Consider the following 27181-nt stretch of genomic DNA (forward strand, 5'->3'; position numbering starts at 1 on the left):
GTGGGGGACGGGCGGCCCAGGCCCAAGGTCACTATGTCTTTGTTACCATGACAACAGCCACCTCTCTACCGGGAACCTGAAAAGGGGTGGGAGGAGGGAGTTCCCACGTCCCTGAAACCGGGGACAGAGAGGGGAACAATTAGAAACATGGAAGAGAAGCAGAGGGACAGAAGGGGTGTGATTCGTCTCTGTGAAGACCTGCCCATCTCGGAATTCTCAGAGCCTGGTCTACCATGGGTGCTTAATCAATGTCCCTCAGAGACAGACACAGAAAACCTGAGAAAGTTCGATGTCCACAGATGCCAGAAGAAAGAAAAGAAGAATCTTCACATGTGGGCAGGTGTCCCTTCCCTGTCTCCTCAATCTCACACCCCTGGGGGTCCACTGAGGGCCCAGGATCGACTTCATTTTCCCCAGCCCTGGGTCCTCAGGCCTACCTGACCGTACAAACCATCCACCTGCCAGCAGCTCCTAAGATCCTGAAGCAATTACGTTCAAACCTCTTCGGCCTTTAAATTCTTCCTACCTAAGGGCTCAGCTGAGAAAAGTCGCATTCAGTGATGCCTCCTATCCCCAAGAGGTCGGGAGTCGCAGGGGGGAAACGGGCACTTTGCCTCCTTTATTCTCAGGGGTCCTTGTTCCCTTTGGAAGTGACCGCTCCGTAGATCCAGATATTTCCCCAATACCTCCAGGAGACCCAGGCCTCGCCCATCCGTCCCCCAACCCCCAAGGAAATCCTTCAGGCCCTTCCCTTTCTTTCTAAGAAACAGGTATCCTCCTTCCCTTCCGGGACCCAGCTCGCATTCCCCTAGGTCAGCCCGCCCCCTGCTGGCCCAAGTCTGGTACTGCAGGAACCGTCGGCTAGAGCCCAGATGAAAGGCAGATACTGAGTCCGAACTGAGGATCTCTGAGTTTTTGCATTTTTAAATTTATTTAAAGTCTTGGTTGTTCAGGTCCTAGGGGTCCAAGTCCCCAATCACCTTGAGGACTCAGACATCAGGAATTCAGGCCCCAGCCCAGAACTCAACGAAAGAAAGACAACTTCTCTTGGAGCCAGGCCTCGGTGAGGTCATCGGTGGTGCGGATTTCAAACACCTGGGCAGAGAGAGGTCTCGGCATTATGATCTACTCAAGAACTGAGACAGTGGCCGGGCGCGGTGGCTTACGCCTGTAAGAGAGCACTTTGGGAGGCTGAGGTGGGTGGATCACTTAAGGTCAGGAGTTCGAGATCAGGCTGGCCAAAATGGTGAAACCTTGACTCTACTAAAAATACAAAAATTAGCCGGTCGTGGTGGTGGGCGCCTATAGTCCTAGCTACTTGGGAGGCTGAGGCAGGAGAATCGCTTGAACCCGGGAGGAGGAGGCTGCAGTGAGCCGAGGTTGCACCACTGCACTCCAGCCTGGGGGACAGAGCCAGACCCAGTTCTTTAAAAAAAAAAAAAAAAAACTGAGACAATGAGGACTCTAGTCCCTCTTCCTTCAGACCCAGGACCCACACCACCTCTCCCTAACGCTCTGGAGCCCCGCCCCAGCCTGAACCTTTGTGAGCTCTGCTGTCTGCACCAGCCTGTTCTTACTCCCTGCATACATCATCTGTTGTTCCGGCTTGCAGCCTGCGTGAAAAAGAGGAGAAAGGCACATGAGTGGGGACCCAGGCATGTTCTCTTGTAATGTCCTGAAGGCCCTGCAGTTTTCCAAGAGTCCTAGGAGCTCTTCTAAGGAGGTCCCCCCACTGTAGTCAGTTTCTAGGTTGGCTTTGGGGGCTTCAAGTTATTCTGAGGGTCTCTGGAGATGATTTAGGGGCCAGACGGGGCTTTGTAGATAAAAGGAAAAGGTGGGTTGGCTTAGGCCCCAGGACTGAGAACGGGTGGGCTCTTGGTGAATCTGAGCCCCCACCTCCACTTCACTGCCCTCCCACATCACGCATGCGACACACACACATCCTTACCCAGTCACACACAGGCTGTCACATGCTCACACACTAACACAGGTGCCTGCACACATTCGCACAGCCACACACACACCCACATGCACACACCTGCACTCACACATTTACATACACAAACACAAACACACACACACAGAATCGAAGGCCCTCTCCTGAGAAGAGTAGAGTTGCGTCTCACCCACAGGACTGGAGAAGATGAAACACAAAGGGTAGGACACTCGGCCATCGTCATGCACGTACTTGTAGCTATAAACCACGAACCTACCATGAAAGGGAATTGAAAATCAGGACTCTGGCCTGCAGCCCAGGCTCAACATCCATTACCTGAGTCCACAGCCTTGAAATGTTGGCTGAGTCTGAGAACCAGGGTTGATGTCTGGGACTCAGGGTACTGACCTCAAACACAACAAATGATTAAAAAATAATCATAGGGCCGGGCGCAGGGCTCACGCCTATAATCCCAGCACTTTGGGAGGCCGAGGCAGGTGAATCACCTGAGGTCAGGAGTTCGAGACCAGCCTGGCCAACATGTTGAAACCTCGTCTCTACTAAAAATACAAAAATTAGCTGGGAGCGGTGGCATGCGCCTGTAATCCCAGCTAGTCAGGAGGCTGAGGCAAGAGAATCGTTTGAACTCAGGAAGCAGAGGTTGTAGTGAGCCGAGATCACACCACTGCACTCCAGCGTGGGTGACAACAGCGGAACTACGTCTCAAATAGTAATAATAATAATAGTGCTTATTTGACTCACAATAACTTTATAATATAGGTGCTATTAATATCCCCATCGTACAGATGGAAAAACTGAGGCCCAAACTCACTTGCCCAAGGTTCTATGGATAGGGGAGAGATTTGAACCTGGGAAAGTGAATGCCAGCATGTAAGTGCTCACCCCCTATTCAATACTGTCCAGTGCACTCGAACCCCAGTGCACTGTGACCAGGGATGGCTACAGAATCGGCCAAGCCTGGTGTAAAATGAAAATGTGGGGCTTCTTGTTCAAGAAGCAGGAAAATTGTTTTCCTTTCTTTTGTAGTCCCTCCCTAGACTGACCTGGTCTTTTTTTTACTATTATTACAGACAGGGCCTCACTCTGTCCCAGGCTGGAGTGCAGTGGTGCAATCCTAGCTCACTGCAGTCTTGAACTCCTGGGCTCAAGTGATCCTCCTGTCTCAGCCTCCAGAGTAGTTGGGACTATAGGTGCACACCACCATGCCCAGCTAATTTTTTTTTTTTTTGAGACAGGGTCTCACTTTGTCACCCAGGATGGAGTACAGCGACGTGGTCTCAGCTCACTGCAGCCTCAACCTCCCAGGTTCAAGCGATCCTCCTGCCTCATCCTCCCAAGTAGCTGGGACTACAGGCATGTGCCACCATGTCCAGCTAATGTTTTTCTGTATTTTTTGCAGAGACAGAGTTTCACCATGTTGCCCAGGCTGGTCTCAAACTCCTGAGCTCAAGTGATCTGCCCACCTCAGTCTCCCAAAGTGCTAGGATTACAGGCATGAGCTACTGTGCCTGGCCTTTTATTTAAAAAATTTTAGTAGAAATGGGGGTCTTGTTATGTTGCCCAGGCTGGTCTCGAACTTCTGGCCACAAGCAGTACTCCCGCCTCAGACTCCCAAAGTGCTGAGATTACAGGGGCGAGCCACTGCACTCAGCCGGTCTTTTTTAATTTGCTATTTAAAGTCGTGCTCCCTCAGGCATGAGGATATGCGCAGGCAGAGCACAGATGCTCACAGGAACACCCTGTAACCTGTCAGGCAAGGGGTGCCTACTGGACCCCAACCCTCCCCACACCAGCAGGAAGCCCAAGGACAGCAGTGGTTACTGGGTGGGTGCAGAGAGTGGGTGGCTGAGAACCTGTTCGGGGAGGCGGCCCGGTGGTGGACTGCCTGTGAACCTAGCTCCAAACCCCAGCACATTTGTGTGAAGTCCATTGTCCCATCTGACTTCATACAAAACAGAAATTCACAGATAAAACTATAAAGAAGGTGACCATTAACCCCCATGTGTGAGGCCCCCTCCTGGGTGTGGGGCCCTGAGCAATTATCATATGCCCATGAAGCTGATCCTGGTTGAGTCCTACAGCCTGGGATTGAGGATCAAAATCCTAGAGACCCAAATGAATTCAGTCAAGATGAAAAATCTTAACAGACCAGTTTTCATAGAAATAGTCAAAGAGCTCTTCCACCAAAAAAAGCACCAGGGTCATGTGACTTTACCCAGGATTCTACTTAATCATTAAAAGTCAAGTCATTCCTTTAGCAGGGTGCAGTGGCGGTGCCTGCAGTCCCAGTTGCTTGGGAGGCTGAGGCAGGAGGATGGCTTGAGCCCAGGAGTTGGAGGCTACAGTGAGCTAGGATCACAGCACTGCCCAATAGTCTGGGTGACACAGCGAGATCCTGTCTCTAAAAATTTTTTTAATAAAATAATAATGATAACAATAATTCATTTGCTACCTAAAGTGTTCCCAAACATTGAAAAAGAAGGAAAATTTCTTTTTTTTGTTTTTTTGAGACAGGGTCTTGCTCTGTCACCCAGGCTGGAGTGCAGTAGTGCTATCTTGGCTCACTTGCAGCCTCAACTTCCTGAACTCAAGTGATCCTCAACTTCAGCCTCCCAAGTAGCCAGAACCACAGGCACACGCCACCATGCCTGGCTAATGGTTTTCTTTTTTTTTTTTTTAAATAAAGACAAGGTCCTCCACCAGGTGTGGTGGCTCACGCCTCTAATCCCAGCACTTTGGGAGGCCAAGGCAGGTGGATCACCTGAGGTTAGAAGTTCAAGACCAGCCTGGCCAACATGGTGAAACCCTGTCTCTACTAAAAATACAAAAATTAGCCGGGCATGGTGGTGGACACCTATAATCCCAGCTACTCGGGAGGCTGAGGCCAGAGAATCACTTGAACCTGGGAGGCAGAGTTTGCAGTGAGCCGAGATCACGCCACTGCACTCCAGCCTGGGCGACAGAGCGAGACTCCGTCTCTAACAAAAAAAAAAAAAAAATAGAGACAAGGTCTTGCTATGTTGCCCAGGTTAGTCTCGAACTCCTGACCTTAGGTGATCCTCCCACTCACTTCGGGCTCCCAAAGTGCTGGGATTACAGGTGGGAGCCACAGTGCCTGGCCAAAATTTCTTTTTTTTTTTTTTTTTTTTTTTTTTTTTTTTTTTGTGAGACGGAGTCTCGCTCTGCCGCGCAGGCTGGAGTGCAGTGGCCGGATCTCAGCTCACTGCAAGCTCCGCCTCCCGGGTTCACGCCATTCTCCGGCCTCAGCCTCCCGAGTACCTGGGACTACAGGCGCCCGCCACTGCGCCCGGCTAGTTTTTTGTATTTTTTAGTAGAGACGGGGTTTCACCATGTTAGCCAGGATGGTCTCGATCTCCTGACCTCGTGATCCGCCCGTCTCGGCCTCCCAAAGTGCTGGGATTACAGGCTTGAGCCACCGCGCCCGGCCTAAAATTTCATTTTTTAAAAATGATGTCAGCGTAATGTTGAAACAAAAACCCAAAAAAGTTTGTACAAAAAAAAAAAAAAAAAAAGGCAGACTCTAAACCAGTATCATATAAATTATCGGTGCAAAATTCTGCAACAAAATATTGCTATACAAACAAAAAGTTCTAGAGTATGAACTCTTGGCCTCAAACACAGAGATTCTTTTTTTTTTTTTTTTTTTTGAGATGGAGTCTCGCTGTGTCAGCCAGGCTGGAGTGCAGTGGGGTGATCTCAGCTCACTGCAACCTCTGCCTCCCAAGTTCAAGTGATTCTCGTGCCACAGCCTCCTGAGTACTGAGATTACAGTCGCATGCCACCACACCCAGCTAATTTTTGTATTTTTAGTAGAGACAGGGTTTCACCGTGTTGGCCAGGCTGGTCTTGAACTCCTGACCTCAAGTGATCTGCCCTCCTCGATCTCCCAAAGTGCTGGGATTACAGGGATGAGCTGCCTTGCCCAGCCAAACACAGAGATTCTAAGTCCATGAATAGGGCTGGAATTCAAGAATTCTTAGCCTGTACTTCCAACATCACCCTCCCCTCATGGCCTGATCCAACCCTTTCTTCCCCCGGGATACCTGGGCTGTCTCTCAGGCAATTCCATTTTGAGCTCCTCTGGGGAAATGTTCTGAGGCAAAGAAAACAGAAGAAAAGACAAAGAATGAGGCTGGGCGCAGTGGCTCACGCCTGTAAATCTCAGCACTTTGGGAGGCTGAGGCAGGTAGATTACCTGAGGCCAAGAGTTAGAGACCAGACTGGCCAACATGGTGAAACCCCATCTCTACTAAAAATACAAAATTAGCCAGGCGTGGCTGGGCGAGGTGGCTCATGCCTGTAATCCCAGCACTTTGGGAGGCCGAGGCGGGTGGATCACAAGGTCAGGAAATCATTGAGACCATCCTGGCTAAAAGAGTGAAACCCCGTCTCCACTAAAAATACAGAAAATTAGCCAGGTGTGGTGGCATGCACTTGTAGTCCCAGCTACTCGGGAAGCTGAGGCAGGAGAATTGCTTGAATTCGGGATGCGGAGGTTGCAATGAGCCGAGATCGCGCCACTGTACTCCAGCCTGGGAGACAGAGTGAGACTCCATCTCAAAAAAAAAATTAGCCAGGCATGGTGGTGTGCACCTGTAATCCCAGCTACCTGGGAGGCTGAGGCAGGAGAATTGCATGAACCCAGGAGGCGGAGGTTGCAGTGAGTCAAGATTGTGCCATTGCACTCTAGCCTGGGCAAAAAAGATCGAAACTCCATGTCAAAAGAAAAAAAAAAATGACTGCCTTTAGGTGAGCACTTACCATGTGCCAAGGCACTGTTCTACGAAACACACATGGATTAATTCATAGAACTATCCCATAAGTCTGTGGGGTGGGTCCTATCATTATGCCCATTATACAGCTGAGAAAACTGAGGCCCAGAGGTGTTAAGCCATTTGCCCAAGATTGCACAGATAGAAAGTAGCAGAGTTGAGATTTGAATCTGTGTTCAAATCATAACTGCTTCACTATACTGCTTTTCAGAGGGCCTGAGAGAGCCCCAGCCCTCAGTCTCCATGGATTCCCTTATAAATCCTCATCACAACTCTAGGGAAATAAGCCTTATTATCGTTCTTGTTATTGATAAAGACAGTGAGGCCACCAGAGGGTGAAGTCTACCTCTTCTTTGTTTGTTGTTGTTGTTGTTATTGTTATTTGTAGAGATGGGGTCTTGCTTTGTTGCCCAGGTTGGTCTCAAACTCCCGGCCTCGAGCAACCCTCCAACCTCAGCCTCCTAAATAGCTGGGATCACAGGTGCACACCACTGTGCTTGGCTAATTTTTGTATTTTTAGTAGAGTCAGGGTGTTACCATGTTGCCCAGGCTGGTCTCAAACTCCTGGGCTCAAGTGATCCTCCTGCCTCAGCCTCCCAAAGTGCTGGCATTACAGGCATGAGCCACCACGCCCGGCTAGCTTTTTAACTTTCTGTGGAAACTCTTTCATCTGAATGCCAATAAAGCATTATTATCATCATTATTAAGATCATCATCACCTTATTGAGCATATAGTAAGTGCCAGGCCTTGTTCTAAACCCATTACAAGAATTAAATCACTGGATGTAAAAACAAGCCTATGAGGTAAGTACTATTCTCCCCATTTCACAGATGAGAAAATAGAGACACATACAGGCAAACTCTCTTGCTGGGGGTCATGAGTGAGCTAGAACTTGATCTCCAGGTTTGGTTTTGTTTTTGTTTTTGTTTTCTAAGACAGAGTCTTGCTCTGTGGCTCAGGCTGAAGTGTAGTGGCACAATCTCGACTCACTACGGCCTCCACTTCCTGGGTTCCAGTGATTCTCCTGCCTCGGCCTCCCAAGTAGCTGTGATTACAGGTGCACGCCACAACGCCCAGCAAACTTTTTATATTTTTAGTACAGATGGGGTTTCACCGTGTTGGCCAGGCCGGTCTTGAACTCCTGACCTCAAGTGATTTGCCCGCCTCGGCCTCCCAAAGTGCTGGGATTACAGGCGTTAGCCACCGTGCTCAGCCGATCTCCAGGTCTTTCTACCCCCATGCCAGGCTCTTCATATCAGTTCCAACCACTTGGGTCTCCCAGTCCCAGCCCATACCTCCCAGTCCCAACCACCCCAGCCCCTCACCTGAAATTCTTCCTCCAGTACCACCATCTGCCGGTCTTTGTCCACCTTCACTGGGGAGGTGTGGCACACACGCATTAGACACTCCCCCGATCCACAGGGTACACGAGCCCAGCCCTCCTTATTTGCCCCCACCAGCGCCCTCCCATCCTTCCATGAGGGAAGATGCCACTCACTTATGATGGCTGCATTGTCTGTCTCTTTCCGGAAGCGGAATTTCCTCAGCTTTTCTGTTAGCTCTGGGTCTACCTCGCACACCACCAGGGAGTCAGACTGCCAGAAGGACCCAGGAAGAGCTGAGATGGTCTGGCCTCAGCCCTCACCCCTTCCCCAAACCTCAGTTTCTCCATCCACTCATGAAGAGGAGCATTGCACCGGCCCATCTGATGCCTTTGTGAACACTGAGAAAAGGCACCCTTCCCGCAGGGCAGGTACCCCTCACCAGGTCGCTCAGCTTGGGGCACGGAGCAGGGGCTGGATTCCTGCCTTCTCCACGGGGACCCTTGGGGGACACTCAAGGAGATGCAGAGATCCACTTCCTGGGCCTAAACCCAGAGACGCTGTCTCTCTGTCCTCCCAGCCAGGCTGTTCGCCACAGTGGTGTCCCCTTCCCGGCCTGTGACCTCCATCCCGTAGCCTGACCTTCGCCCAGGTGTCCTCCAACCCCAGCCCCAGCTCTTCCCATAGGACCCCTGTCCCCTGACCATGGTTGTTCTGTCCACAGGCCTCTTCTTTTCTCAGTTCCGCTGTCTGCTAGGGGTGGGGACCGGGGTTGCAGAGGGGGCAGGCTATGCAGTAGGAGGAAGGTTTCATGCAACACCACATCCTGTTTATGCCCTTTCTGGGACAACTGTCACAGAGGGCTCCTCCCCCTCCTTCCTTCCCCTCATCTGCCAGGACCTGTCAGGAAATTGCTCAGACCAGGGTTCAAAAGCTTCCTTGCTGTGTGACTCTAGCTAAGTAACTTCACCCCTCTGATTTGAGATTGTGGTAAGGATAGAAATAGCATCACATGGGCCGGGCACGGTGGCTGACACCTGTAATGCCAGCACTTTGGGAGGCCAAGGCGGGCGGATCACCTGAGGTCAGGAGCTGGAGACCAGCCTGGCCAACATGGCGAAACCCTGTCTCTACTAAAAATACAAAATATTAGCCAGACTTGGTGGTGCATGCCTGTAATCCCAGCTACTCAGGAGGCTGAGGCACAAGAATCGCTTGAATCCAAGCAGCAGAGGTTGCAGTGAGTCAAGATCACGTCATTGCACTCTAGCCTGGGCAACAGAGTGAGACTCTGTCTCAATAAATACAAATAAAAATAAATAGCTTCACATAGCTGTCAGCATGGCAGATACAATAGATACTAAAAACGGGCTGGGCACAGTGGCTCACACCTGTAATCCCAGCACTTTGGGAGGCCAAGGTGGGCAGATCACGAGGTCAGGAGATCGAGACCATCCTGGCTAACATGGTGAAACCCCATCTCTACTAAAAATACAAAAAAAATTAGCTGGGCGTGGTGGCGGGTGCTTGTAGTCCCAGCTACTGGGGAGGATGAGGCAGGAGAATGGCGTGAACCCAGGAGGCGGAGCTTGCAGTGAGCTGAGATCATGCCACTGCACTCCAGCCTGGGTGACAGAGCACGACACCATCTCAAAAAATATATATATACACACACTAAAACGAACTATTTTGCTCCTCCCCTCCTTCAGGCAGCCTTCCTGGATTGACCCCCATCTGGGATATTTGAATCGCAGGGCTGGAAAAGGGGAGTTCAGTCTTTTGCTGGTCAGACTGATGCCCATTATGTCAATGGCAAAATGGGGACCAGAGGGGCAACCCCACACTGCCTGGGTAATGGTGACTTTTTTCCTGCACTTTTTCAATCTCACTAGCCTTGCAATGACCTATGAGGCCCTGCAACAAGGGAGCTCAATCCTGTCAGACCAGTACCCACTTTTTTTTTTTTTTTTTTTGAGACAGGGTCTCACTCTGTCACCCAGGATGGAGTGCAGTGGTGCGATCTCAGTTCACTGCAACCTCCGCCTCCCAGGTTCAAGCCATTCTCTGGCCTCAGCCTCCCAAATAGCTGGGACTACAGGCACGTGCCACTATGCCCGGCTAATTTCTGTATTTTTAGTAGAAATGGGGTTTCACCATGTTGACCAGGTTGGTCTCGAACTCCTGACCTCAAATGATCCACCTGCTTCGGCCTCCCAAAGTGCTGGGACTCCAGTTGTGAGCCACCGTGAGCCACCATGCCCAGCCATTTTTTTTATTGAGTATTTTTGCACTGCCCCTTTTCCCATCCTGAAATAAAATTCCTAGATAATATAACCTACTTACACACATAAATTCAAAAAAATCAATATAATGTCCTGACTGTCATATAAAGAAGAAATAAAAGGAAAGTAGTTCACACGAAAACCATATGTATTTCAGTGAGAAAATAAAAGCAAACAAAAGAGAATTTTCACAGGTTCCTAGGCCCACTGTGACTGGCCCACTTCCCTCCAGTGGGCAAACCCCAGACCCTGCACTGGACTCTACCCCTTTACCTACATCTCTGCAGCTATCCTCCCTCTCTCTCTTGTCTCACCAATATCCCCATGCCTCCTGGATCTTTCTGCTTAGTCTCCATGTAGTGTTACTTCTTCCATCTTAATTTTTTTTTTCTTTTCTTTTTTTCTTTTGAGACAGGGTCTCATTCTGTCACCCAGGCTGGAGTGCAGTGGTGCAATCATAGCTCACTGTAACCTCCAACTTCTCGGCTCAAGCCACCTTCCCACCTTGGCCTCCTAGATAGCTGGGACTATAGGCACGCAGCACCATGCCTAGCCAATTTTATTTTTTCTTTTTATAGAGACAGGATCTCACTATGTGGCCCGCACTGGCCTCAAACTCCTGGCCTCAAGCGATCCTCCTGCCTCGGCCTCTCAATGTGCAGGGATTACAGGCATGAGCCACTGAGTCTGGCCTCTTCCACTTTTAAAAACATAAAACCTTATCTCCTGTCCAGCTGCTGCTCACTCATTTCCTTCCCTTTTCCGCAAGATTTCTCAAAAGAATCATCTACATTGCTGCCTCCAATTTCTCCTCCCAGTTTCCTCTTCTGCCTTCTCCAACCAGCCTTTCCCCCATACTCCTCTCGGCTGACATGCCCTTGTCAAGGTCACCCACGCACTCCACAGTGCTGGATCTAATGGTCACACCTCAGTCCTCCTTAGCCACATCTGACACAGCCCATCACTCCCTGTTCCCTGAAACATCATCTTCACGACACCACACTGGTTCTCTTTCTTTTCTTTTCCTTTTTTTTTTTTTTTTTTTTTTTTTGAGACAGGGGTCTCGCTCTGTCACCCAGGCTGGAGTACAGTGGCACCATTTCAGCTCACTGCAACCTCCACCTCCTGGGTTCAACCGATTCTCTCACCTCAGCCTCCCAAGTAGCTGGGATTACAGGCATGAGCCACCGCAGCCAGCTTTTTTTTTTTTTTTTCCTTGAGATGGAGTCTCTCTCTGTCGCCCAGGCTGGAATGCAGTGGCACAATCTTGGCTCACTGCAACCTCTGCCTCCCGGGTTCAAGCAGTTCTCCTGCCTCAGCCTCATGAATAGCTGGGATTACAGGTGCATGCCACCACAACCAGCTAATTTTTGTATTTCTAGTAGAGATGGGGTTTCACCATGTTGGTCAGGCTAGTCTTGAACTCCTGACCTCGTGATCTGCCTGCCTCAGCTTCCCAAAGTGCTGGGATTACAGGCATGAGCTACGGCGCCTAGCCATATTTTTGTATTTTTAGTAGAGACAGGGTTTTACCATGTTGGCCAGGCTGGTCTGGAACCCTCCCATGGGCCAGACACAATGGCTCATGCCTGTAATCCCAGCACTTTGGGAGGCCAAGGCAAGAGAATTGCTTGAGACCAGGAGTTCAAGACCAGCCTGGGCAACATAGCAAGACCCTGTCTCTACAAAAAAATTTTAAAAGTAGCCGGGCATGGTGGCATGTGTCTGTAATCCCAAGTACCAGCTACTTGTGAGGCTAAGGTTGGGAAGATCACTTGAGTCCAGGAGTTTGAGGCTGCAGTGAGCTAGACTGCACCACTGCACTCCAGCCCAGATGACAGAGTGAGATCCTGTCTCTAAAAAACAAACAGCAGGCTGGGTGTGTTGGCTCATGCCTGTAATCTCAACACTTTGGGAGGCTGAGGTGGGCAGATCACTTGAGTCCAGGAGTTCGAGACCAGCCTGGGCAACATGTTGAAACCCCATTACTACTGAAAATACAAAACCTAGCCAGGGGTGATGGCATATGGCTGTAGTTCCAGCTACTCCAGTGGCTGAGGCAGGAGAATCGCTTGAACCCAGGAGGCAGGGGTTGCAGTGAGCTGAGGTTGTAGTTAGCCACGATCGCACCACTACAGTCCAGCCTGGGCAACAGAGTGAGACCCTGCCACACACACACACACACACACACACACACACACACACATACACACACACCCCCCAACAATGACAAAAATACTAAGTTACCTGTCACCACCCCTACCCCATTGCCTCTTGGACCTTGCCCTTCATTGGCCCTCTTTTTGCTCACTCCACTCCAGCAATGCTGGCCTCTTTGTGGTTCTGTGAATGATCCTACCACATGGCCTTTGCGCTTGCTGTTTTCTCTTTCCGGAACCCCCTCTTTCTCCTTCATTCCTTCAGATTTCTGTTTCAGTCTCACCTAATGAAAGACGCCTTTCCCCATGTAAATTAACTCTGGCTGCATCACTCCATTCTCTTAGCTGCTTTCTTGTTGTTTATTTATTTGTTTGTTTATTTACAGACATAGTCTGTCACCTGGGCTACAGTGCGATGGCAAATCTCTGCTTATTGCAACCTCCGCCTCCTGGGTTCAAGTGATTCTCCTGCCTCACCCTCCTGAGTAGCTGGGACTACAGGCACGTGCCACTATGCCCAGTTAATTTTTGGCATTTTTAGTAGAGACAGGGTTTTGCCACTTTGGCCAGGCTGGTCTCAAACTCCTGGCCTCAAGTGATCCACTGGCCTCAGCCTCCCAAAGTGCTGAGATTACAGGTGTGAGTCACCATGCCCGGCCACTGCTTTCTTTTTCTCCTTGGAAAGTAACACAAAGTAACACTGTATTTCCTTATTGTTTGTGTCCCCAGGAACTAGAATATACGTTTTTTTTTTGGTTTTTTGTTGGTTTTTTTTTTTTTTTTTTTTTTTTGAGATGGAGTTTCACTGTTGTTGCCCAGGCTGGAGTGCAATGGCATGATCTTGGCTCACTACAACCTCCGCCACTCGGGGTTCAAGCAATTCTCCTGCCTCAGCCTCCCAACTAGCTGGGACTACAGGCATGCGCCACCACGCTCCGCTAATTTTGTATTTTTAGTAGAGACAGGGTTTCACGTCATGTTGGTCAGGCTGGTCTCGAACTCCTGACCTCAAGTGATCCACCTTCCTTGGCCTCCCATAATGCTGGGATTACAGGTATGAGTCACCGCACTCATCCTACCGTTGTATTTTTAGCACCTTAAGCAGAGCCTGGCACATATTGGATACTCAAGAAATATTATTGAATGAATTAATGAACCAGCAGTTATCAAGCACAATCATTTTATACAGTGTGAAGGCTGTTGCTTAAATGCAGGAGGTAGTGGATGGGGTTTGTGACATGGCCCCACCCTGGTGAAATGGCCTTTCCTCAAAGCGTCTATGCCACACTGTCCTGGTCTTCCTCTCTCTGGCTGCCCTTTTCAATATTCATCGACAGTGTCAATTCCTTTGCTCAAATCCTGCCTCTCCGTTTCAGAGTTCTGTTCATTCCCTGTCTCCAATGATCCTTCACACCCTCCCCGCGCTAGACCCCTAACTCCCACAGCCTCAATTACCATCTTTGACGATCCTTAAATCTTGGTCTCCAGCCTCAATTTCTCTCTTAAGCTCCAGACCCGGGGTTTGTGTACCTCCTGGACCTCGCTGCTAGGCATCCACATTGGGCTTAGTATCTTCCCAACCTGCTTCTCCTCTGGGCCCAATCTCCCGGCCAGAGGGCCTGGTTCTAAACTTTTCTCCCCCTTCCACTCCATGGCCAGCCAGTTTCAGGGCCCGTTTGCTCTGCCTCCAGGGCGTCCCTCCCACCTGCACCTCCTTCCCTCCCCACAGTCCCTCCCTTGTGCAAACCCCCCTCTTTCTTCCCCAACTCCTCCCCCAGCTGTCTTCCTGGACTCCCGACCCCGTTTCATTCCCTCCAATCCGCCCTCCATGTATAAGCCAGAGAGACAGCTCTCCAAAACCCCCGACTCACCATGATCCTCCCCGGCTTGAAGCCCTTCAGGGCTCCCTAGTGCCCTCGGGACAAGTCCAAACTCTCTCAAGTGGCCAAACAACTGGCCTCTGCTCGTTCCTCACCCCTCCCTGTCTTCAACTCGACCCTCGACCCCGACTGGCTCTCTGAGTGCCTGTAACAAGCCAGATCTCTGTCACCGAGAGCCTTCTGAACACAGATCCCTCTGATTAGTTCACCCAGACCCAAGACAGTTTGTGGAACGCCCAGATCACAACCAAAGTCATAGCAACAACTCCCGTTTATTGGCGGCCTCCTTGATCCCGAGCGCTTTCCGTGCATTCTCTTCCCACCCTAACGGCTAGATCTCGCCTCGCCATTCCCATCGGAGAGAGCAAGCGGCAGGCTCAGAACAGCGCGATGAGAAAGCCGAGCCCCCCAAAGCCCGAGTGCAGACGCCTACCGGGGACAGCGTTGGGTGGGGCGGGCCACCCAAGGGGCGGGGAAGAGGAGGCCTGGAACGTCTGAATCGGGAACTGCGACTTCGCTCCGGGCAGCTGGGGTGGACGCGCGCGAGCCTGCCCCCTGCGGGCCTGGAGGCCCAATCCCAGGCTCCGCCGGGCCCGTTACCCTAGGCAACGCCGCGCGCGCCCCGCCCCCTCCCCGCCCCCCAGCCCCAAACCCCAGGCCTGACCGACTGCCCGTCACCCCCACGTCCGACCAATCCCGCCGAGGAGGGGGCGGGCCTCTTGGGTCCCGTTCCACCACCGTCGCTCCTCTCCTCGCCGGGACCCCGCCTTACTCGGCTCACACCTCCCGCCCTTCGGGCTGCCCTCGCCGCCCGTTGGCTGGCGCGCCGTTCGTCACCCGGGCGTGAGCTAATGCCGGCGCGCGGCGGCCCCCGTCGGGGCGGGGCCAGGGGCGGTGACGCACGGCGCGGTGACGCAGCGCGACGGCGGCGGCGGCGGCGGCGGCGGTGGTCGGTGCGGGAGGAGGGAGGGGAGCTTGCGGGCCCGAGAGGGGGCGACGGCGGCAGCGGTGGCCTGAGGAGGCCCGAGCGGCGGCGGTGGTGGCGAAGGCCGAGGCGGTGAGTCTCGAGCCGGGCCGGCGCGGGGCGGCGGCGGGTCAGGGCGCGCGGGGCTCCCCTCAGGGCGACCCAGGCCGCGCGGGCGGCCCCGCCCCCTCAGGGACCCCGAACCGCGGGCGGCGGCGGCGGGCGGGTGCGGAGCGCGGGCTTCGGGGGTCGGGCCCACGGGAGAAGCCCCGCGCCCGTCCCCAGTCTCCCTCCTGGGCCCTGGCAGAAGCTTCTCTCCGAAATCCTCCCCGTGCCCTCGGGATTGCCGAAGGGCCGGGCCGGGGGCCCCTCCTCAGGACCCCACGCACATCCTCCTCGGAGAGCCCCGGAAACCCTGCCGAGCCCCCGTGTGCGCCCCGAAAGGTCCCTGCAGAACCCACCTCTCCCGTGGAGCCGCCTCCCCGAGCCCTTCGAGGGTCTCGGCAGCCTTCCTTGCAGACCCCCACTCTTTGGCCCCGAAGCCCCCGTCGTCCTCCTGTCTCCAGAAATAGTCCTCGGAGGCCATTCCTCGTCCATCCCACAGCGTGGCTCTCATAGCTGCTCCAGGAGCCTTCCTCACGAGCTCTGCACACCTCCCCAAGGCTCCCTCCGGACCCCTGTCCGTTCCAGAACTCTCCCCCAGAGCCCTGCCTCTCACAGCCCAACAGGCTCACCCGACTTCCCCCTCCCAGATCCTAAGAATTTTCCCTCCTACTTACCCCATTCCAGAAACCTCCTTGGAGATTTTCCGCTCATACCCCCTGCATTTCTGAGTCCCCCTCCCAGAAGTCCTTCAGAATGCCCCCGAAGAACCCTGATCATCTTCCCTGAAGATCTCCTTCCCATATCCCCAAAATAAATCTTCCTCACAGACTTTCTGAAATGCCCCCAGATCCCGAAAACTCACCTGGAAGACCCCATCCCACTCCCCACCATATTGCAACCTTCTCTAATACACACTCCCCCTTCACGTATCCCTCTGGATCTTTCCACAGATCCCAAAAGTCTCCCCCAGAGGCCTCCTGTCTCCCCCTGGTCTCACCACCCTGAAATGCCCTAGAGATCACCCTCAGGTAGCCCAACCATCTTCCCCGGGACCCCCTTCCCCACCCCCACTCATTCTTAAAGTCTCCAGCGATTGCCTGAAATCTCCAGAGGACTCTCAATTTCATATTTCAAAAGCTTCTTCCAAAACCCCTTTTACATACTCCACATATTTTCCAGTCCCCCACATCACACGCTCCAAAAATGGTTTAAGGATCCTGAAAACTTTCCTCATGGTTTATCTCTCAGATCCCCTAGAACTCCCCTTCACTTACACTTCAGAATCCCCCCTTGCAGACCGGTTTTAGAGGAATTTTCTAAAGATCCTCCTCACAACCCCTGTAAGACCGTAAGATTCTCTTGGTGACCCCTCTGAGATGCAGGTTTTCAGGACCCCCCCCCCCCCCCCCACACACACACACACACACACAGCTTAGAGACTCCAGCAAACCCCTGGAACCCTCCTGATGTTGTTCTTGAAATCCCTCCAAGACCTTCCTGACACCCCCAGAACCCCTTGAATCAATACTTCTGCCTTACTAAGGGACTTTTCTGGAGATGTCACTCCCTGAACTTGCTCACGCAGGTCCCCTAAATCCTCTAGAATCCCCTGAAGAAGACCCTCACACACACCTAATTTCCCCCCAAAATAACCCTCTGAGCTCCTGCTCTGAGAAAGTCCTAGAATTCTTTCTGAAAAACCCACTCCTCTGACACTCAGAAGACCCTGCCTTCCCCATGTACTCTTTTGGAGACTTTACTCAGGTTTCTCCTCAACTGAGATCTCTGAAGAGTTTTTCCTAAAAAGATCACTCTGTCATCCCACTCCAGGACCAGTCTCAGAAGACCACACCTTCCTCAGACACTCTTTAGATAATTTTCTTACAAATTGCCCTCCATCAACCACCCACTCCTAGCGCTTCCTGAGACTTTCTCAGAACTTTCCCTCAGATTCCACTTCTGACATCCCCAAGAAACGTTATTCAGTACCCTATCAAATTTACCCCCTCGCTTTAGAATTCCTATTTACACCATCTCATTTCCCCATTCTCTTTCCTCTGAAGTCAACTCAGAGACCTTTCTCAGGGGGCCCCCTTTTCCTAGTATCCCTTCAGAGGCCCCCAACATTCTCCAGACTCGTCACTCAAGAGCCTCTATGTTTCCTTGTAAAGATTCTTGAGAGACACCTTTCCCCACCCCCTTGAAATCCCAATGCTCCAAGACCTTTCTTTCAGACCATTTTTCTCAGGTCCCATCCTCATAGACCCCTCTTCCCTTTCAAGATCAAGAGACACTTAACACCCTCCTTAGAGACAGGATTTTCCCCATTTCCCTTTGAGAAGCCTTCTTCCTTCTCCCCTTTGAGGGCCTCCTCACCAAAGAATCCCTTCCACTATAGCAGTGGTTCTCAAAGTGTGGTTCCTGGCCCAGCAGCAACCACATTTGTTAGAAATACACATTCTTGAGTCCTACTCAGATCTACTGAATCAGAAAACCTGGGAGCAGGGCCCAGCAATCAGAGTTTTTAACAAACAATCCTGGTCATTTTGATGCACACACAAGTTTAAGAACCTGTGCCCTTTAAGAGGATTTCCTTTTCCCCACAAAAACCCCCTGAAAGATGCCTCAGGGTGTGCCTCTGTGCCCTACTGCTCACTGCTATTTTCCTGTTTCCCAGGAATCCCCTTTACAAAGTACCCATCCTCCAGAAAGATTTCTTACCTACCTTGAAAGGATCTTGGCTTCTTCACAAGGTTACTCCATCCTCTGAGCAGTTATTTCCCATTCTACTTTTGAATGGTTTCTTTTCAGATCTTCCTCGGTGCTTTCTCTTTCTGGCTATCCCTGCAGCCCACTCCCAGCCTTTGGTGCTTCTTTAAATTGCTGCTTCTTTGAACACACATGTCCATCTCTTCTTGTCCATCCGTTTCTCCACATAGGCATCCTCCCCTTGAGGCACCCTCAGGAGGTCTTTTCATTCTGTGTCTTACTGCCCAGACCCCTCCACCCCCATTGTACCTCTTAGAACACCGCTCACCTTCAACCTTGTAGTTTTTAATGTACTTGCCCACTCACCCTTACTGGACTAGGAACTCTGAAAGTACGCGACGTGTCTTGTTCTTTGAATCCCACAAGGTGGAATCTACCCTTTATAAGTTACTGGAAATCACTAGAGAATAAGCAGCTCTTCCTTCTGCATTGGGCCAGAAATCTCCAAGTTTCTCAGATCTCACTCCTCATTCAGGTTTAGCACACTCTCCCTGCCGCCTCCTCTCCTCTCACCTCCCTTTTTATCTCCACACAGCACCCTTTGCCTTTCCCCCTGCCATACTTGCTCCTGTCTTTGGGACTTACTTTGTGTTGTTTCCTGATTCTGAGCTACCCCAAGTCCTTTGCCTGGTGACCTGCCTCACCCCGTCCTGGTTGACTTCTCTTAACAGCCCCTATCAGCTGCTAAGTCTGGGGCCTCCACAGAGCTCTGAACTTTTTTCAAGGGATTCTGTTTCTCTCTAGGGCCCAGAAGGGGAAACAGAGACCCCAGGGTAAATACTGCCTTCAGGGAACTCATAATACCAGTAGGGGGCTTGGGCATGTACAGAGCAGAAAATGAGGTACAAATTATATGCTGTAGAAATTCAGCGGTGAGAGGGAGCCCTTTATTTGGAAACTTCACAGAAAAGGTGGTATTTGGGCTGGATAGTGTTCCCTGGGAGTTGGGACAATCATGGTGCCTTAGAGGCAGAGGAAACAGCTTAAGCAATGGATCAAAGACAAGAAAGCCTCCTGATCTGTCACGCATGGTATCTCTTCTCTTCACCCAAAAGAGAGAGATGAAAGAAGACAGATTTCCTCTATTTGCATTGTATTTGCCAACTGCACTTTAGTGACCTACAGAGTAGTAATAATAATGACCACTGGTTTTTGAATGCTTGCTAACTGCCAGGCACTGTTTAAGCACTTTACAGGTATTCATAGGAACCCTATGAGGTAGGTAAACTACCATTATCCTCATTTTGCATATGATGAGATTAAGGACAGGTGGGACTAATAGAAGGTCTGTGGGCACTGTCCATTCCAAGATGGTAGTGCCTTGGGTCAAAAAGTTGAATTTTTAGTTAAGATAGGTTTGGCTGCAATGGGGTTGTAGTTGTTAGGTATGCAGACCCTGGGTCTGGACAGGATTTGCGTCCCAAGTTACCACTCACCAGTTTTGTGCCCTAGGACAAGTTACTTCTCTGGTCTTTTAGTTTCCACAGCTAAAAAAAAAAAAAAAAAAAAAAAAAAAAAAAAAAAATGAAGAAAGTAATGATACTCTACTTCATAGAATTGTTATGAGGATTAAATAAGTTAATACATGTAAAGTACTTAGAACAATGCCTTGCCCGTAATTGCAATGTTAGAAGAAAAAAAGAAAAAGAAAAAAAAAACTCGTAGCCAGAACTCTAAAAACATAAAGTGATAGAACCTTAACTCAAAGTAGTTTAAGGAAAAAAGCGGGGGATTAATTGGCTCTTGTTACTGGAAAGTCCAGAGCTAGGTTGGCTTCAGGCCTACTGCATCCAGGTGTTCAAATAATTTTCTCAGACATCTCCTCCCATTTCTCCACTGAGTTAGCTTCATCTTCAACAAGCTTCTGCTTTGGGTAACAAAGATGGTCCTCAGCAGCCCTAGGTTTTAACCCTACCTCCTTGGAAAGCCTTAGTGGAAAGAGAACTCTTTCTTGAGAGTCCCAGTTTGAAAATAGTTTCTTCCTTGAATAGATGTGAGATTATGCCAGAAGATCCTTAGAAACATATTTTGGGTTCTGTACCCTGCAACTCAGTCTCTGGCTTGCTGAGTCAAATAGGCCTGTGATTCCATCCCATGAACTTTCTGAGCATGGATGGCAGTCTGCCTCCCCACTGTCCCCCAGCCCCGGTCATCATCTGCTCTGTGATGGTTTGGGTCTAGAGAGAGCTTATGGCTGGTCCGACTCAACCACACTTTGCTTTGGGATATCACGGGTGATATGAGGTGATCAGCCTGGCTTGATGGTGGCCTCGGGGAAGCAGAATCCAGGAGTACTGGCAATACCCTCACCACCGTTTTAGGTTTCCAAGACACAGAACTTTGGAAGAGAGTTAAGTAGGGTTGCTGTGAGTGGAGTTTTGTTTGTTTTAGTGTAAACTTGTTGAATAGAAGCAGGTTCAGGGCAAGTTACAGAACAGCAGTGTATGGAGTATGCAAGTCTCAAATATCTCCAGCCTGCACTCATTCATTAAACAATGCATGGAGGCACTGTTCTAGGTACTGGAGACAGAGCAGTGAATAAAACATTCAAGGTCCTGAAATTCATGGAATTTATATTCTGATGGGGGGAGTGAAACACAAAGAAATCAGAGTGTGATTCATGCTATGAAGGAAATAAAACAGTGTGAAAGAGAGGGTGGGAGTGGCCACTGTAGACAGGGGGATCGGAAGAGGCCTCTTTTGGGAGGTGACAGTTGAGCCTGATAACCAGAAAGATGAGAAGGCACCAGTTGTAGGAAGATCTGGGAGTGGAACATTCTAATCTAAGCATTGCTACATGCAGAAAAAGGACCTCTGCAAGGTGGGGAAATTTATTACAGATATTTATTGAGGGCCTGCTATGTACCATGTGCTATGGTAGAATTGGAGATGTAGCAATGAATGATATAGCTATAATCTTCCCTTCTCTCATGGGTCTTATAGTCTAGGTGTTTTTGGAAGAGCTGCAGCCTTTGAAGAAACATCTCTTAATGATGATATCATAGACTCGTTCCTACTGGGGAAATGAGGCAGAATGGGGCACAGGTGAGCCCAGATCTGATTGATGAGAGGAAACCAACCTTGTGACAGTCTGGGGAATAGCATTTCAGGCAGAGGGGTCAGCAGGTGCAAAAGCCCTGCGATGTGTTCAGGGAATAACAAGGACCAGTGTGGCTAAAGCCTAAGTGAGGGAGAGGGGCGAGGGGTTGGAAAGGCTGACAGAAGCCAGATCACTTGGGGCCTAAGGGCCACAGTGAGGAGTTTCTATTTTCATTTAAGGTGATTGGGAAACTATTAGAAGGGAGTTTTTGAAAGCAAGACAGTGACATGATCTGATTAATTCTTTTTAGAAAGCTCACTTTGGTTTCTGGGAGGAAAACAGAGGGTCAGGACAGAATCAGGAAGGAAAGTTGGGAGACAATCCCTTTGTCCAGATGAGAAATGGTGACATAAATGTGGTGGTGGTAGTGAAGATGGAGAGAAGCAGATATATTTTGGGTGTACAGAAAACAGGACTTGATGATAGGATTAGGGAAAGAGAGGAATCTAGGATAGTAATAATAGCCAAGTCATTTATGCCTCACAACTCTATGAGAGTAGGCACTGTTATTATTTTCCGTCTTCCTCCTCAATAGGTACTATTATTACACCCACATTACAGATGACAAAACAGGCACAGCAAGGTGAAATCACTTGCCCAAAATTACACAGGTAGTAAGTGGCAGGCTTATATTTCCAACCCGGCAGTCTGGTTCTAGAGCCACATAGGTTTGGGGAAAGGTAAGGAAGGCATGTGTAGCTGACATTAAGAAAAAGGAAATATCAAGACCTAATGACTGGGTCTTTGGGAAATGGAAGAAGTCAAAGATGACTCAAAAAATGTCTCAGTTGTCCACAGAGAGGTGATAATTGAATCTATAGGAGTTGATTACATTCCTAAGTGAGAGGAAACAAGCGTTAAGAAGGGAAAGGGGGCCGGGCGCGGTGGCTCAAGCCTGTAATCCCAGCACTTTGGGAGGCCGAGACGGGCGGATCAGGAGGTCAGGAGATCGAGACCATCCTGGCTAACACGGTGAAACCCCGTCTCTACTAAAAAATACAAAAAACTAGCCGGGCGTGGTGGCGGGCGCCTGTAGTCCCAGCTACTTGGGAGGCTGAGGCAGGAGAATGGCGTGAACCCGGGAGGCGGAGCTTGCAGTGAGCTGAGATCCAGCCACTGCACTCCAGCCTGGGCAGCACAGTGAGACTCCGTCTCAAAAAAAAAGAAGGGAAAGGAAGCACAGGATAAACTTTTCAGGGGAAGGGGTGTCAAGACATTTAGGAGTGGGAGGAAGAACACTAGCTTCCTCTCTATTGCAGAGTTTCCCAGAGCTCCCCATACTGTGCTTATCTTCCAGGAGGCCCTGCCTGGCTTCTCCTCTCCTCTCCCTCCCTTCCCCAGCACCATTCATACAAAAAGCTCATTCTCTGCTAATGCAGTGGTATACATATTTTGTGTACATATTTCAGGAGTTTCTGGAAGTAATGGTTGGTTCTTAGAAGTTGGGCTCCCTTGGCTTCTGATAGTCTCTTCTCAGGTTATGAAAGTGAGTTAACCCTAGGTAACTAGCCTGTTACCTTGTTAATGAAGTGTCAGTTCCTCAAAGGCCTAGGTCGTGCTGTAAAAAGAAGTAGGAATGGGTAAAAAGGCAGATAGGATCCCCTTATTTATCCAGAGATGTTGATATTAAAGGGCCCTTAGGCCCAACTTTTATCATGTTGCCCAGGCTGGTCTCACTGGGCCCAAGCGATCTGCCCACCTCAGCCTCCCAAAGTGCTGGGATTACAGGTGTGAGCCACCATGCCCAGCTTCGTTGCATTGTTAAGAGCAAGCAAGAACTCTGAAGCCAGACTGCCTGGCCTTGAAAATCTCAGCTTAGTGTGCAGTCTTGGGCAAAGTGACTGCTCTGTGCCTCAGTTTCTCCATCTGTAAAATGACAATATATTCGTATATGTATGTAATATATTTTTAAAATAGAGTTTTGGGAATCAAATGTGCTTATCTGTGGAAAGCTGTTAGCAAAGGGCCTGACAATGTATGATGTATGAAGACATGCTAAACATCATGATTGCTATTGAAATGAAGTATAGCGGAGGGAAAAAGCATCATGCTAGTTATTTTTAAATACATTGTTTCATTTAATTCTTCTAACAAGCTTCATTGAGGAAGAAACAGAGTTACTTGCCATAGTCAATACAGCAAGTAAGTATAACAGAGAACCAGGATTTAAGCCAGGTCTGACTCCACATTCTGCTTCTGAATGAAGAGAGCTGGCCTCCAGAGGCGCTGTTTATGGGCATATGGGCCTTTTCTCACTGGGGCCAGAGAAGAAGCCCAGAGGGCAGTTTGCCCTGGAATATCTTAACTTTTTTTTTTTTTTTTTTTTTTTTGAGACAAAGTCTCACTCTTGTCACCCAGGCTGGAGTGCAGTGGCGCGATCTCAGCCTACTGCAACCTCCACCTCCTGGGTTGAAGCAATTCTCCTGCCTAAGCCTCCTGAAGAGCTGGGATTACAGGCGCCTGCCACCATGCCCAGCTAATTTTTTGTGTTTTTAGTAGAGACAGGGTTTCACCGTGTTGGCCAGACTGGTCTCGAACTCCTGACCTCAGGAGATCCGCCCGCCTCGGCCTCCCAAAGTGCTGGGATTACAGGTGTGAGCCACCTCACCTGGCCTTTCTCCAGGTGGGAGTACAGTGGCACAATCTCAGCTCACTGCAGCCTTGACCTCCAGAACTCAAGTGATCCTCCCACCTCAGCCTCCTGAGTAGCTGGGACTGCAGGTGCACGCCACCATGCCTAGCTAATTTTTGTAGATACAGGGTTTTGCCATGTTGCCCAGGCTGGTCTGGAGCTTTTAGCTCTTTTTGTTTTGTTTTGTTTTGTTTTGTTTTGAGACAGGGTCTCACTCTGTTGCCCAGGCTGGACTGGAGTGCAGTGGCACGATCTTGGTTCACTGCAACCTCTGCCTCCTGGGCTCAAGTGATTCTCCTGCCTCAGGCTCCCAAGTAGCTGGGATTACAAGTGCACGCCACCACACCCGGCTAATTTTTTTGTAATTTTTGTAGAGACAAGGTTTCACTATGTTGCCCAGGCTGGTCTCGAACTCCTGAGCTCAAGCGATCCACCTGGCCAGGCCTCCCAAAGTGCTGGGATTATAGGCGTGAGCCACTGCGCCCAGCCTTCTTAGCCATTTTGTTAACTTCGTTTGCCACCTCTGGAGGGTGGTAGGGGCTTCCCAAGAAGATCACTTGGACCTCTTCAAGTATGGCAGCAATATTGCTGGGCTGTTGGAGAGACTTTTGTTATAGAGGTCCCCCTCTTGTGTCTTTCCTCAAAGGCAAGGAGTCATTTTTGGTAACGTGAGGACAAAGAGACCAGACCAGTGGTGAATTCTGTTTTGCATGGGAATTGTCAAGGCTCTTTCAGTTTTAACTGAAACCCAACTCAAACTGGCCTAAGTCAAAAAGGAATTTATTCGTCCATGTAACTGAAAAGAGTGGGCCACAAGGGGGAGGCTTCAGGCTAGCTGCATCTAGGTTTTAAATCATGTGAACAGACCTCCCTTTCCCCCTCCCCCATCTCTTGACTCTACTGTTACCTGTGTTAGTTTCATTCTGAAGCAGGCTTCCACCATGAAATAGAAGAGGTGGCAACTGGTGACATCATGAGACGATGTATAATCTGAGCAACCCTAACCAGTGACTTATTTTCCTTAGTAGTTCTAGCAAAAATCCAGAGAGGACTATCCTTGGCCAGGCTTTACCCCATGTCCACTTCTGGAGCCAAGAAAGACAGTTCCTTCTCCAAGGGGAACCCAGGGTGTTGATACTAGAAGATGGAAGTGGATACAGTAAGATGCTGCCACAGTGAGATGCCTCACACAGATCTCCCTCTGTCACTCCAGCCAAGCACATGGGATAGAAAGTAGCAGGCGGCCTCTGGCCCTTCAGTGGAAGAGGGCCATCCAGCCCTCTCCAGTTAACATCTAGACCAAACACAAAACATCCTTCTCTCATCCAGAAGACATGGGAACCCTTCCTTCAGGGATGATTTTTTTTTTTTTTTTTGAGACAGAGTCTCGCTCTGTCGCCCAGGCTGGAGTGCAGTGGCGCTATCTCGGCTCACTGCAAGCTCCGCCTCCCGGGTTTACGCCATTCTCCTGCCTCAGCCTCCCGAGTAGCTGGGACTACAGGCGCCCGCCACCTCGCCCGGCTAATTTTTTTGTATTTTTAGTAGAGACGGGGTTTCATTGTGTTAGCCAGGATGGTCTCGATCTCCTGACCTCGTGATCCGCCCGTCTCGGCCTCCCAAAGTGCTGGGATTACAGGCTTGAGCCACCGCGCCCGGCCAGGGATGATTTTTTTTAACAGTGAAATCTTAAAAGTAACTGTTTCACTAAAGCCTCCAGTGTTTACTGAAGACTGTCAGAATCATCCTCCATCACTAGATCTTCTCCACCAGTCATATTCCCTGAGCAGTGGGGTGGCTTGAAGGTATAAACCAGAGAGGCCCAAGGGAGGGGTAGTTAGCAGACTTCTGGTCTTTTTCTAGTTTGTGCTCATCTGTTCCAAGGACCACAGGTATGTTTTCTTCTGTGTAGTCATTCACTGTTGTTCTAATGTGATTCGTTTCCCACATTTGAAAATAGGGGGATTTTACTTTAAAATCCAGACATCTAGCTCCTCTTTAGCGGGGGAAAAAAAAAACAACTAAGACGTAACAATACTGGACCCACATTCCTTCATGGTAACAGTTGATAAGAGGTGGATAGTGACTTCTCCCTTTAGACCGGGTGTGGACTTTCCAACTCACCATAGTCCCAATTGGCCTGCTTTGTTCAAAGCCTGGCCTTCTAAGCATCATGTTTGAGACCCCATTATGTCCCAAAGCTTTGCTTCTATCATTTGGCCTGGGGGGAAAAGCTGGATTAATGTTTAGTCAGCAGCTTATTGGGTGGATGGAAGTGGGGGAACAGTGCTATTGCTTAGGAAAAGTAACAACCCAGTAAAAGAATTTATGGGAAAGAGTGTGCACAACTTTGGTCTGTTTGTGGATTTGGTCGTTTTTTTGCTGTAAATGCTGTTGGCATATCAAACCTCCCGTCACAAATGTTCCCTCTGAAATAGTAACATGTCCTTCTATCTTATGAGTTGCCACCCAGTGAAGGAATCCCTCCCACTCCCAAGGGATGTTCATCCAGCCTCCGCTTGACCACTTCCAGCAGCCAGGGAGCTTATTACCTCCTCACATGGCAGCCAGTTCCATTCTTGGACAGATGCGTTATTTTAAAATTCTTCCTTATGTTGAGGCAGCTGCTGCCTCCTTGGGACTGAAAGCCACAAAATGCTGGAGCTGGGAAGGAAAACCGATTTTTTTTAGGCGCGTGAGCTACCACTCATCCACCCTGCATCCAGGGCAAACATTGATAATTAATCACAGCACTCTTTCTCACTGAGTCAGGAAGTATGCTGCCTTAAAATTGTTTTTCATTAAATTCTTTTTTAAAAATTACAAAAGCGGCCGGGCGCGGTGGCTCAAGCCTGTAATCCCAGCACTCTGGGAGGCCGAGGCGGGCGGATCACGAGGTCAGGAGATCGAGACCATCCTGGCTAACACGGTGAAACCCCGTCTCTACTAAAAAAAATACAAAAAACTAGCCGGGCGAGGTGGCGGGCGCCTGTAGTCCCAGCTATTCGGGAGGCTGAGGCAGGAGAATGGCGTAAACCTGGGAGGCGGAGCTTGCAGTGAGCTGAGATCCGGCCACTGCACTCCAGCCTGGGCGACAGAGCGAGACTCCGTCTCAAAAAAAAAAAAAATTACAAAAGCAATATGTATTCACTTGCAGCTAGTGAAATAGTACAAAGTTATATAAAGATAGTGTTAATAATCCCCCTGTTTCTCCAAGATA

At 50.0% G+C, this 27181-nt stretch overlaps 2 protein-coding genes across 8 annotated transcripts in view; one reads left to right on the forward strand and one right to left on the reverse strand.

Moving 5' to 3' along the window:
* Positions 1–908: 908 nt before the first annotated feature.
* LOC105495374 (glia maturation factor gamma) lies at positions 909–15286 on the reverse strand. Of its 5 annotated transcripts, none has more exons than XM_011764815.2 (8): positions 15167–15283; positions 14386–14539; positions 8250–8346; positions 8077–8126; positions 6022–6071; positions 2127–2209; positions 1540–1613; positions 909–1095 (listed from the first exon to the last, which is right to left on the reverse strand). In XM_011764815.2, the coding sequence occupies exons 2-8, from the start codon at positions 14386–14388 to the stop codon at positions 1024–1026; spliced, it is 429 nt and encodes a 142-aa protein (XP_011763117.1). In that variant the 5' UTR covers positions 14389–14539; positions 15167–15283; the 3' UTR covers positions 909–1023. The 5 variants fall into 5 exon arrangements, with proteins under 5 accessions (XP_011763117.1, XP_070942855.1, XP_070942856.1 ...); XM_071086754.1 differs by lacking the exon at positions 15167–15283 and adding an exon at positions 14828–14940; XM_071086755.1 differs by lacking the exon at positions 14386–14539 and having other exon boundaries at positions 15167–15286.
* A 9-nt stretch (positions 15287–15295) lies between these two features.
* LOC105495373 (sterile alpha motif domain containing 4B) overlaps positions 15296–27181 on the forward strand; it is a 43613-nt gene continuing 31727 nt past the window's right edge. For 2 of the 3 annotated variants that reach the window (XM_011764813.2, XM_011764812.2), the window contains exon 1: positions 15296–15451. The gene's annotated coding sequence lies outside the window, so the exon portion shown is untranslated. Of the gene's footprint in view, positions 15452–24128; positions 25124–27181 lie in introns of those variants that run through there. The other variant, XM_071086752.1, reaches the window with a different exon arrangement.

The sequence above is a fragment of the Macaca nemestrina genome, chromosome 20 (genome assembly GCF_043159975.1).
Source record: "Macaca nemestrina isolate mMacNem1 chromosome 20, mMacNem.hap1, whole genome shotgun sequence".
NCBI lineage: Eukaryota > Metazoa > Chordata > Mammalia > Primates > Cercopithecidae > Macaca > Macaca nemestrina.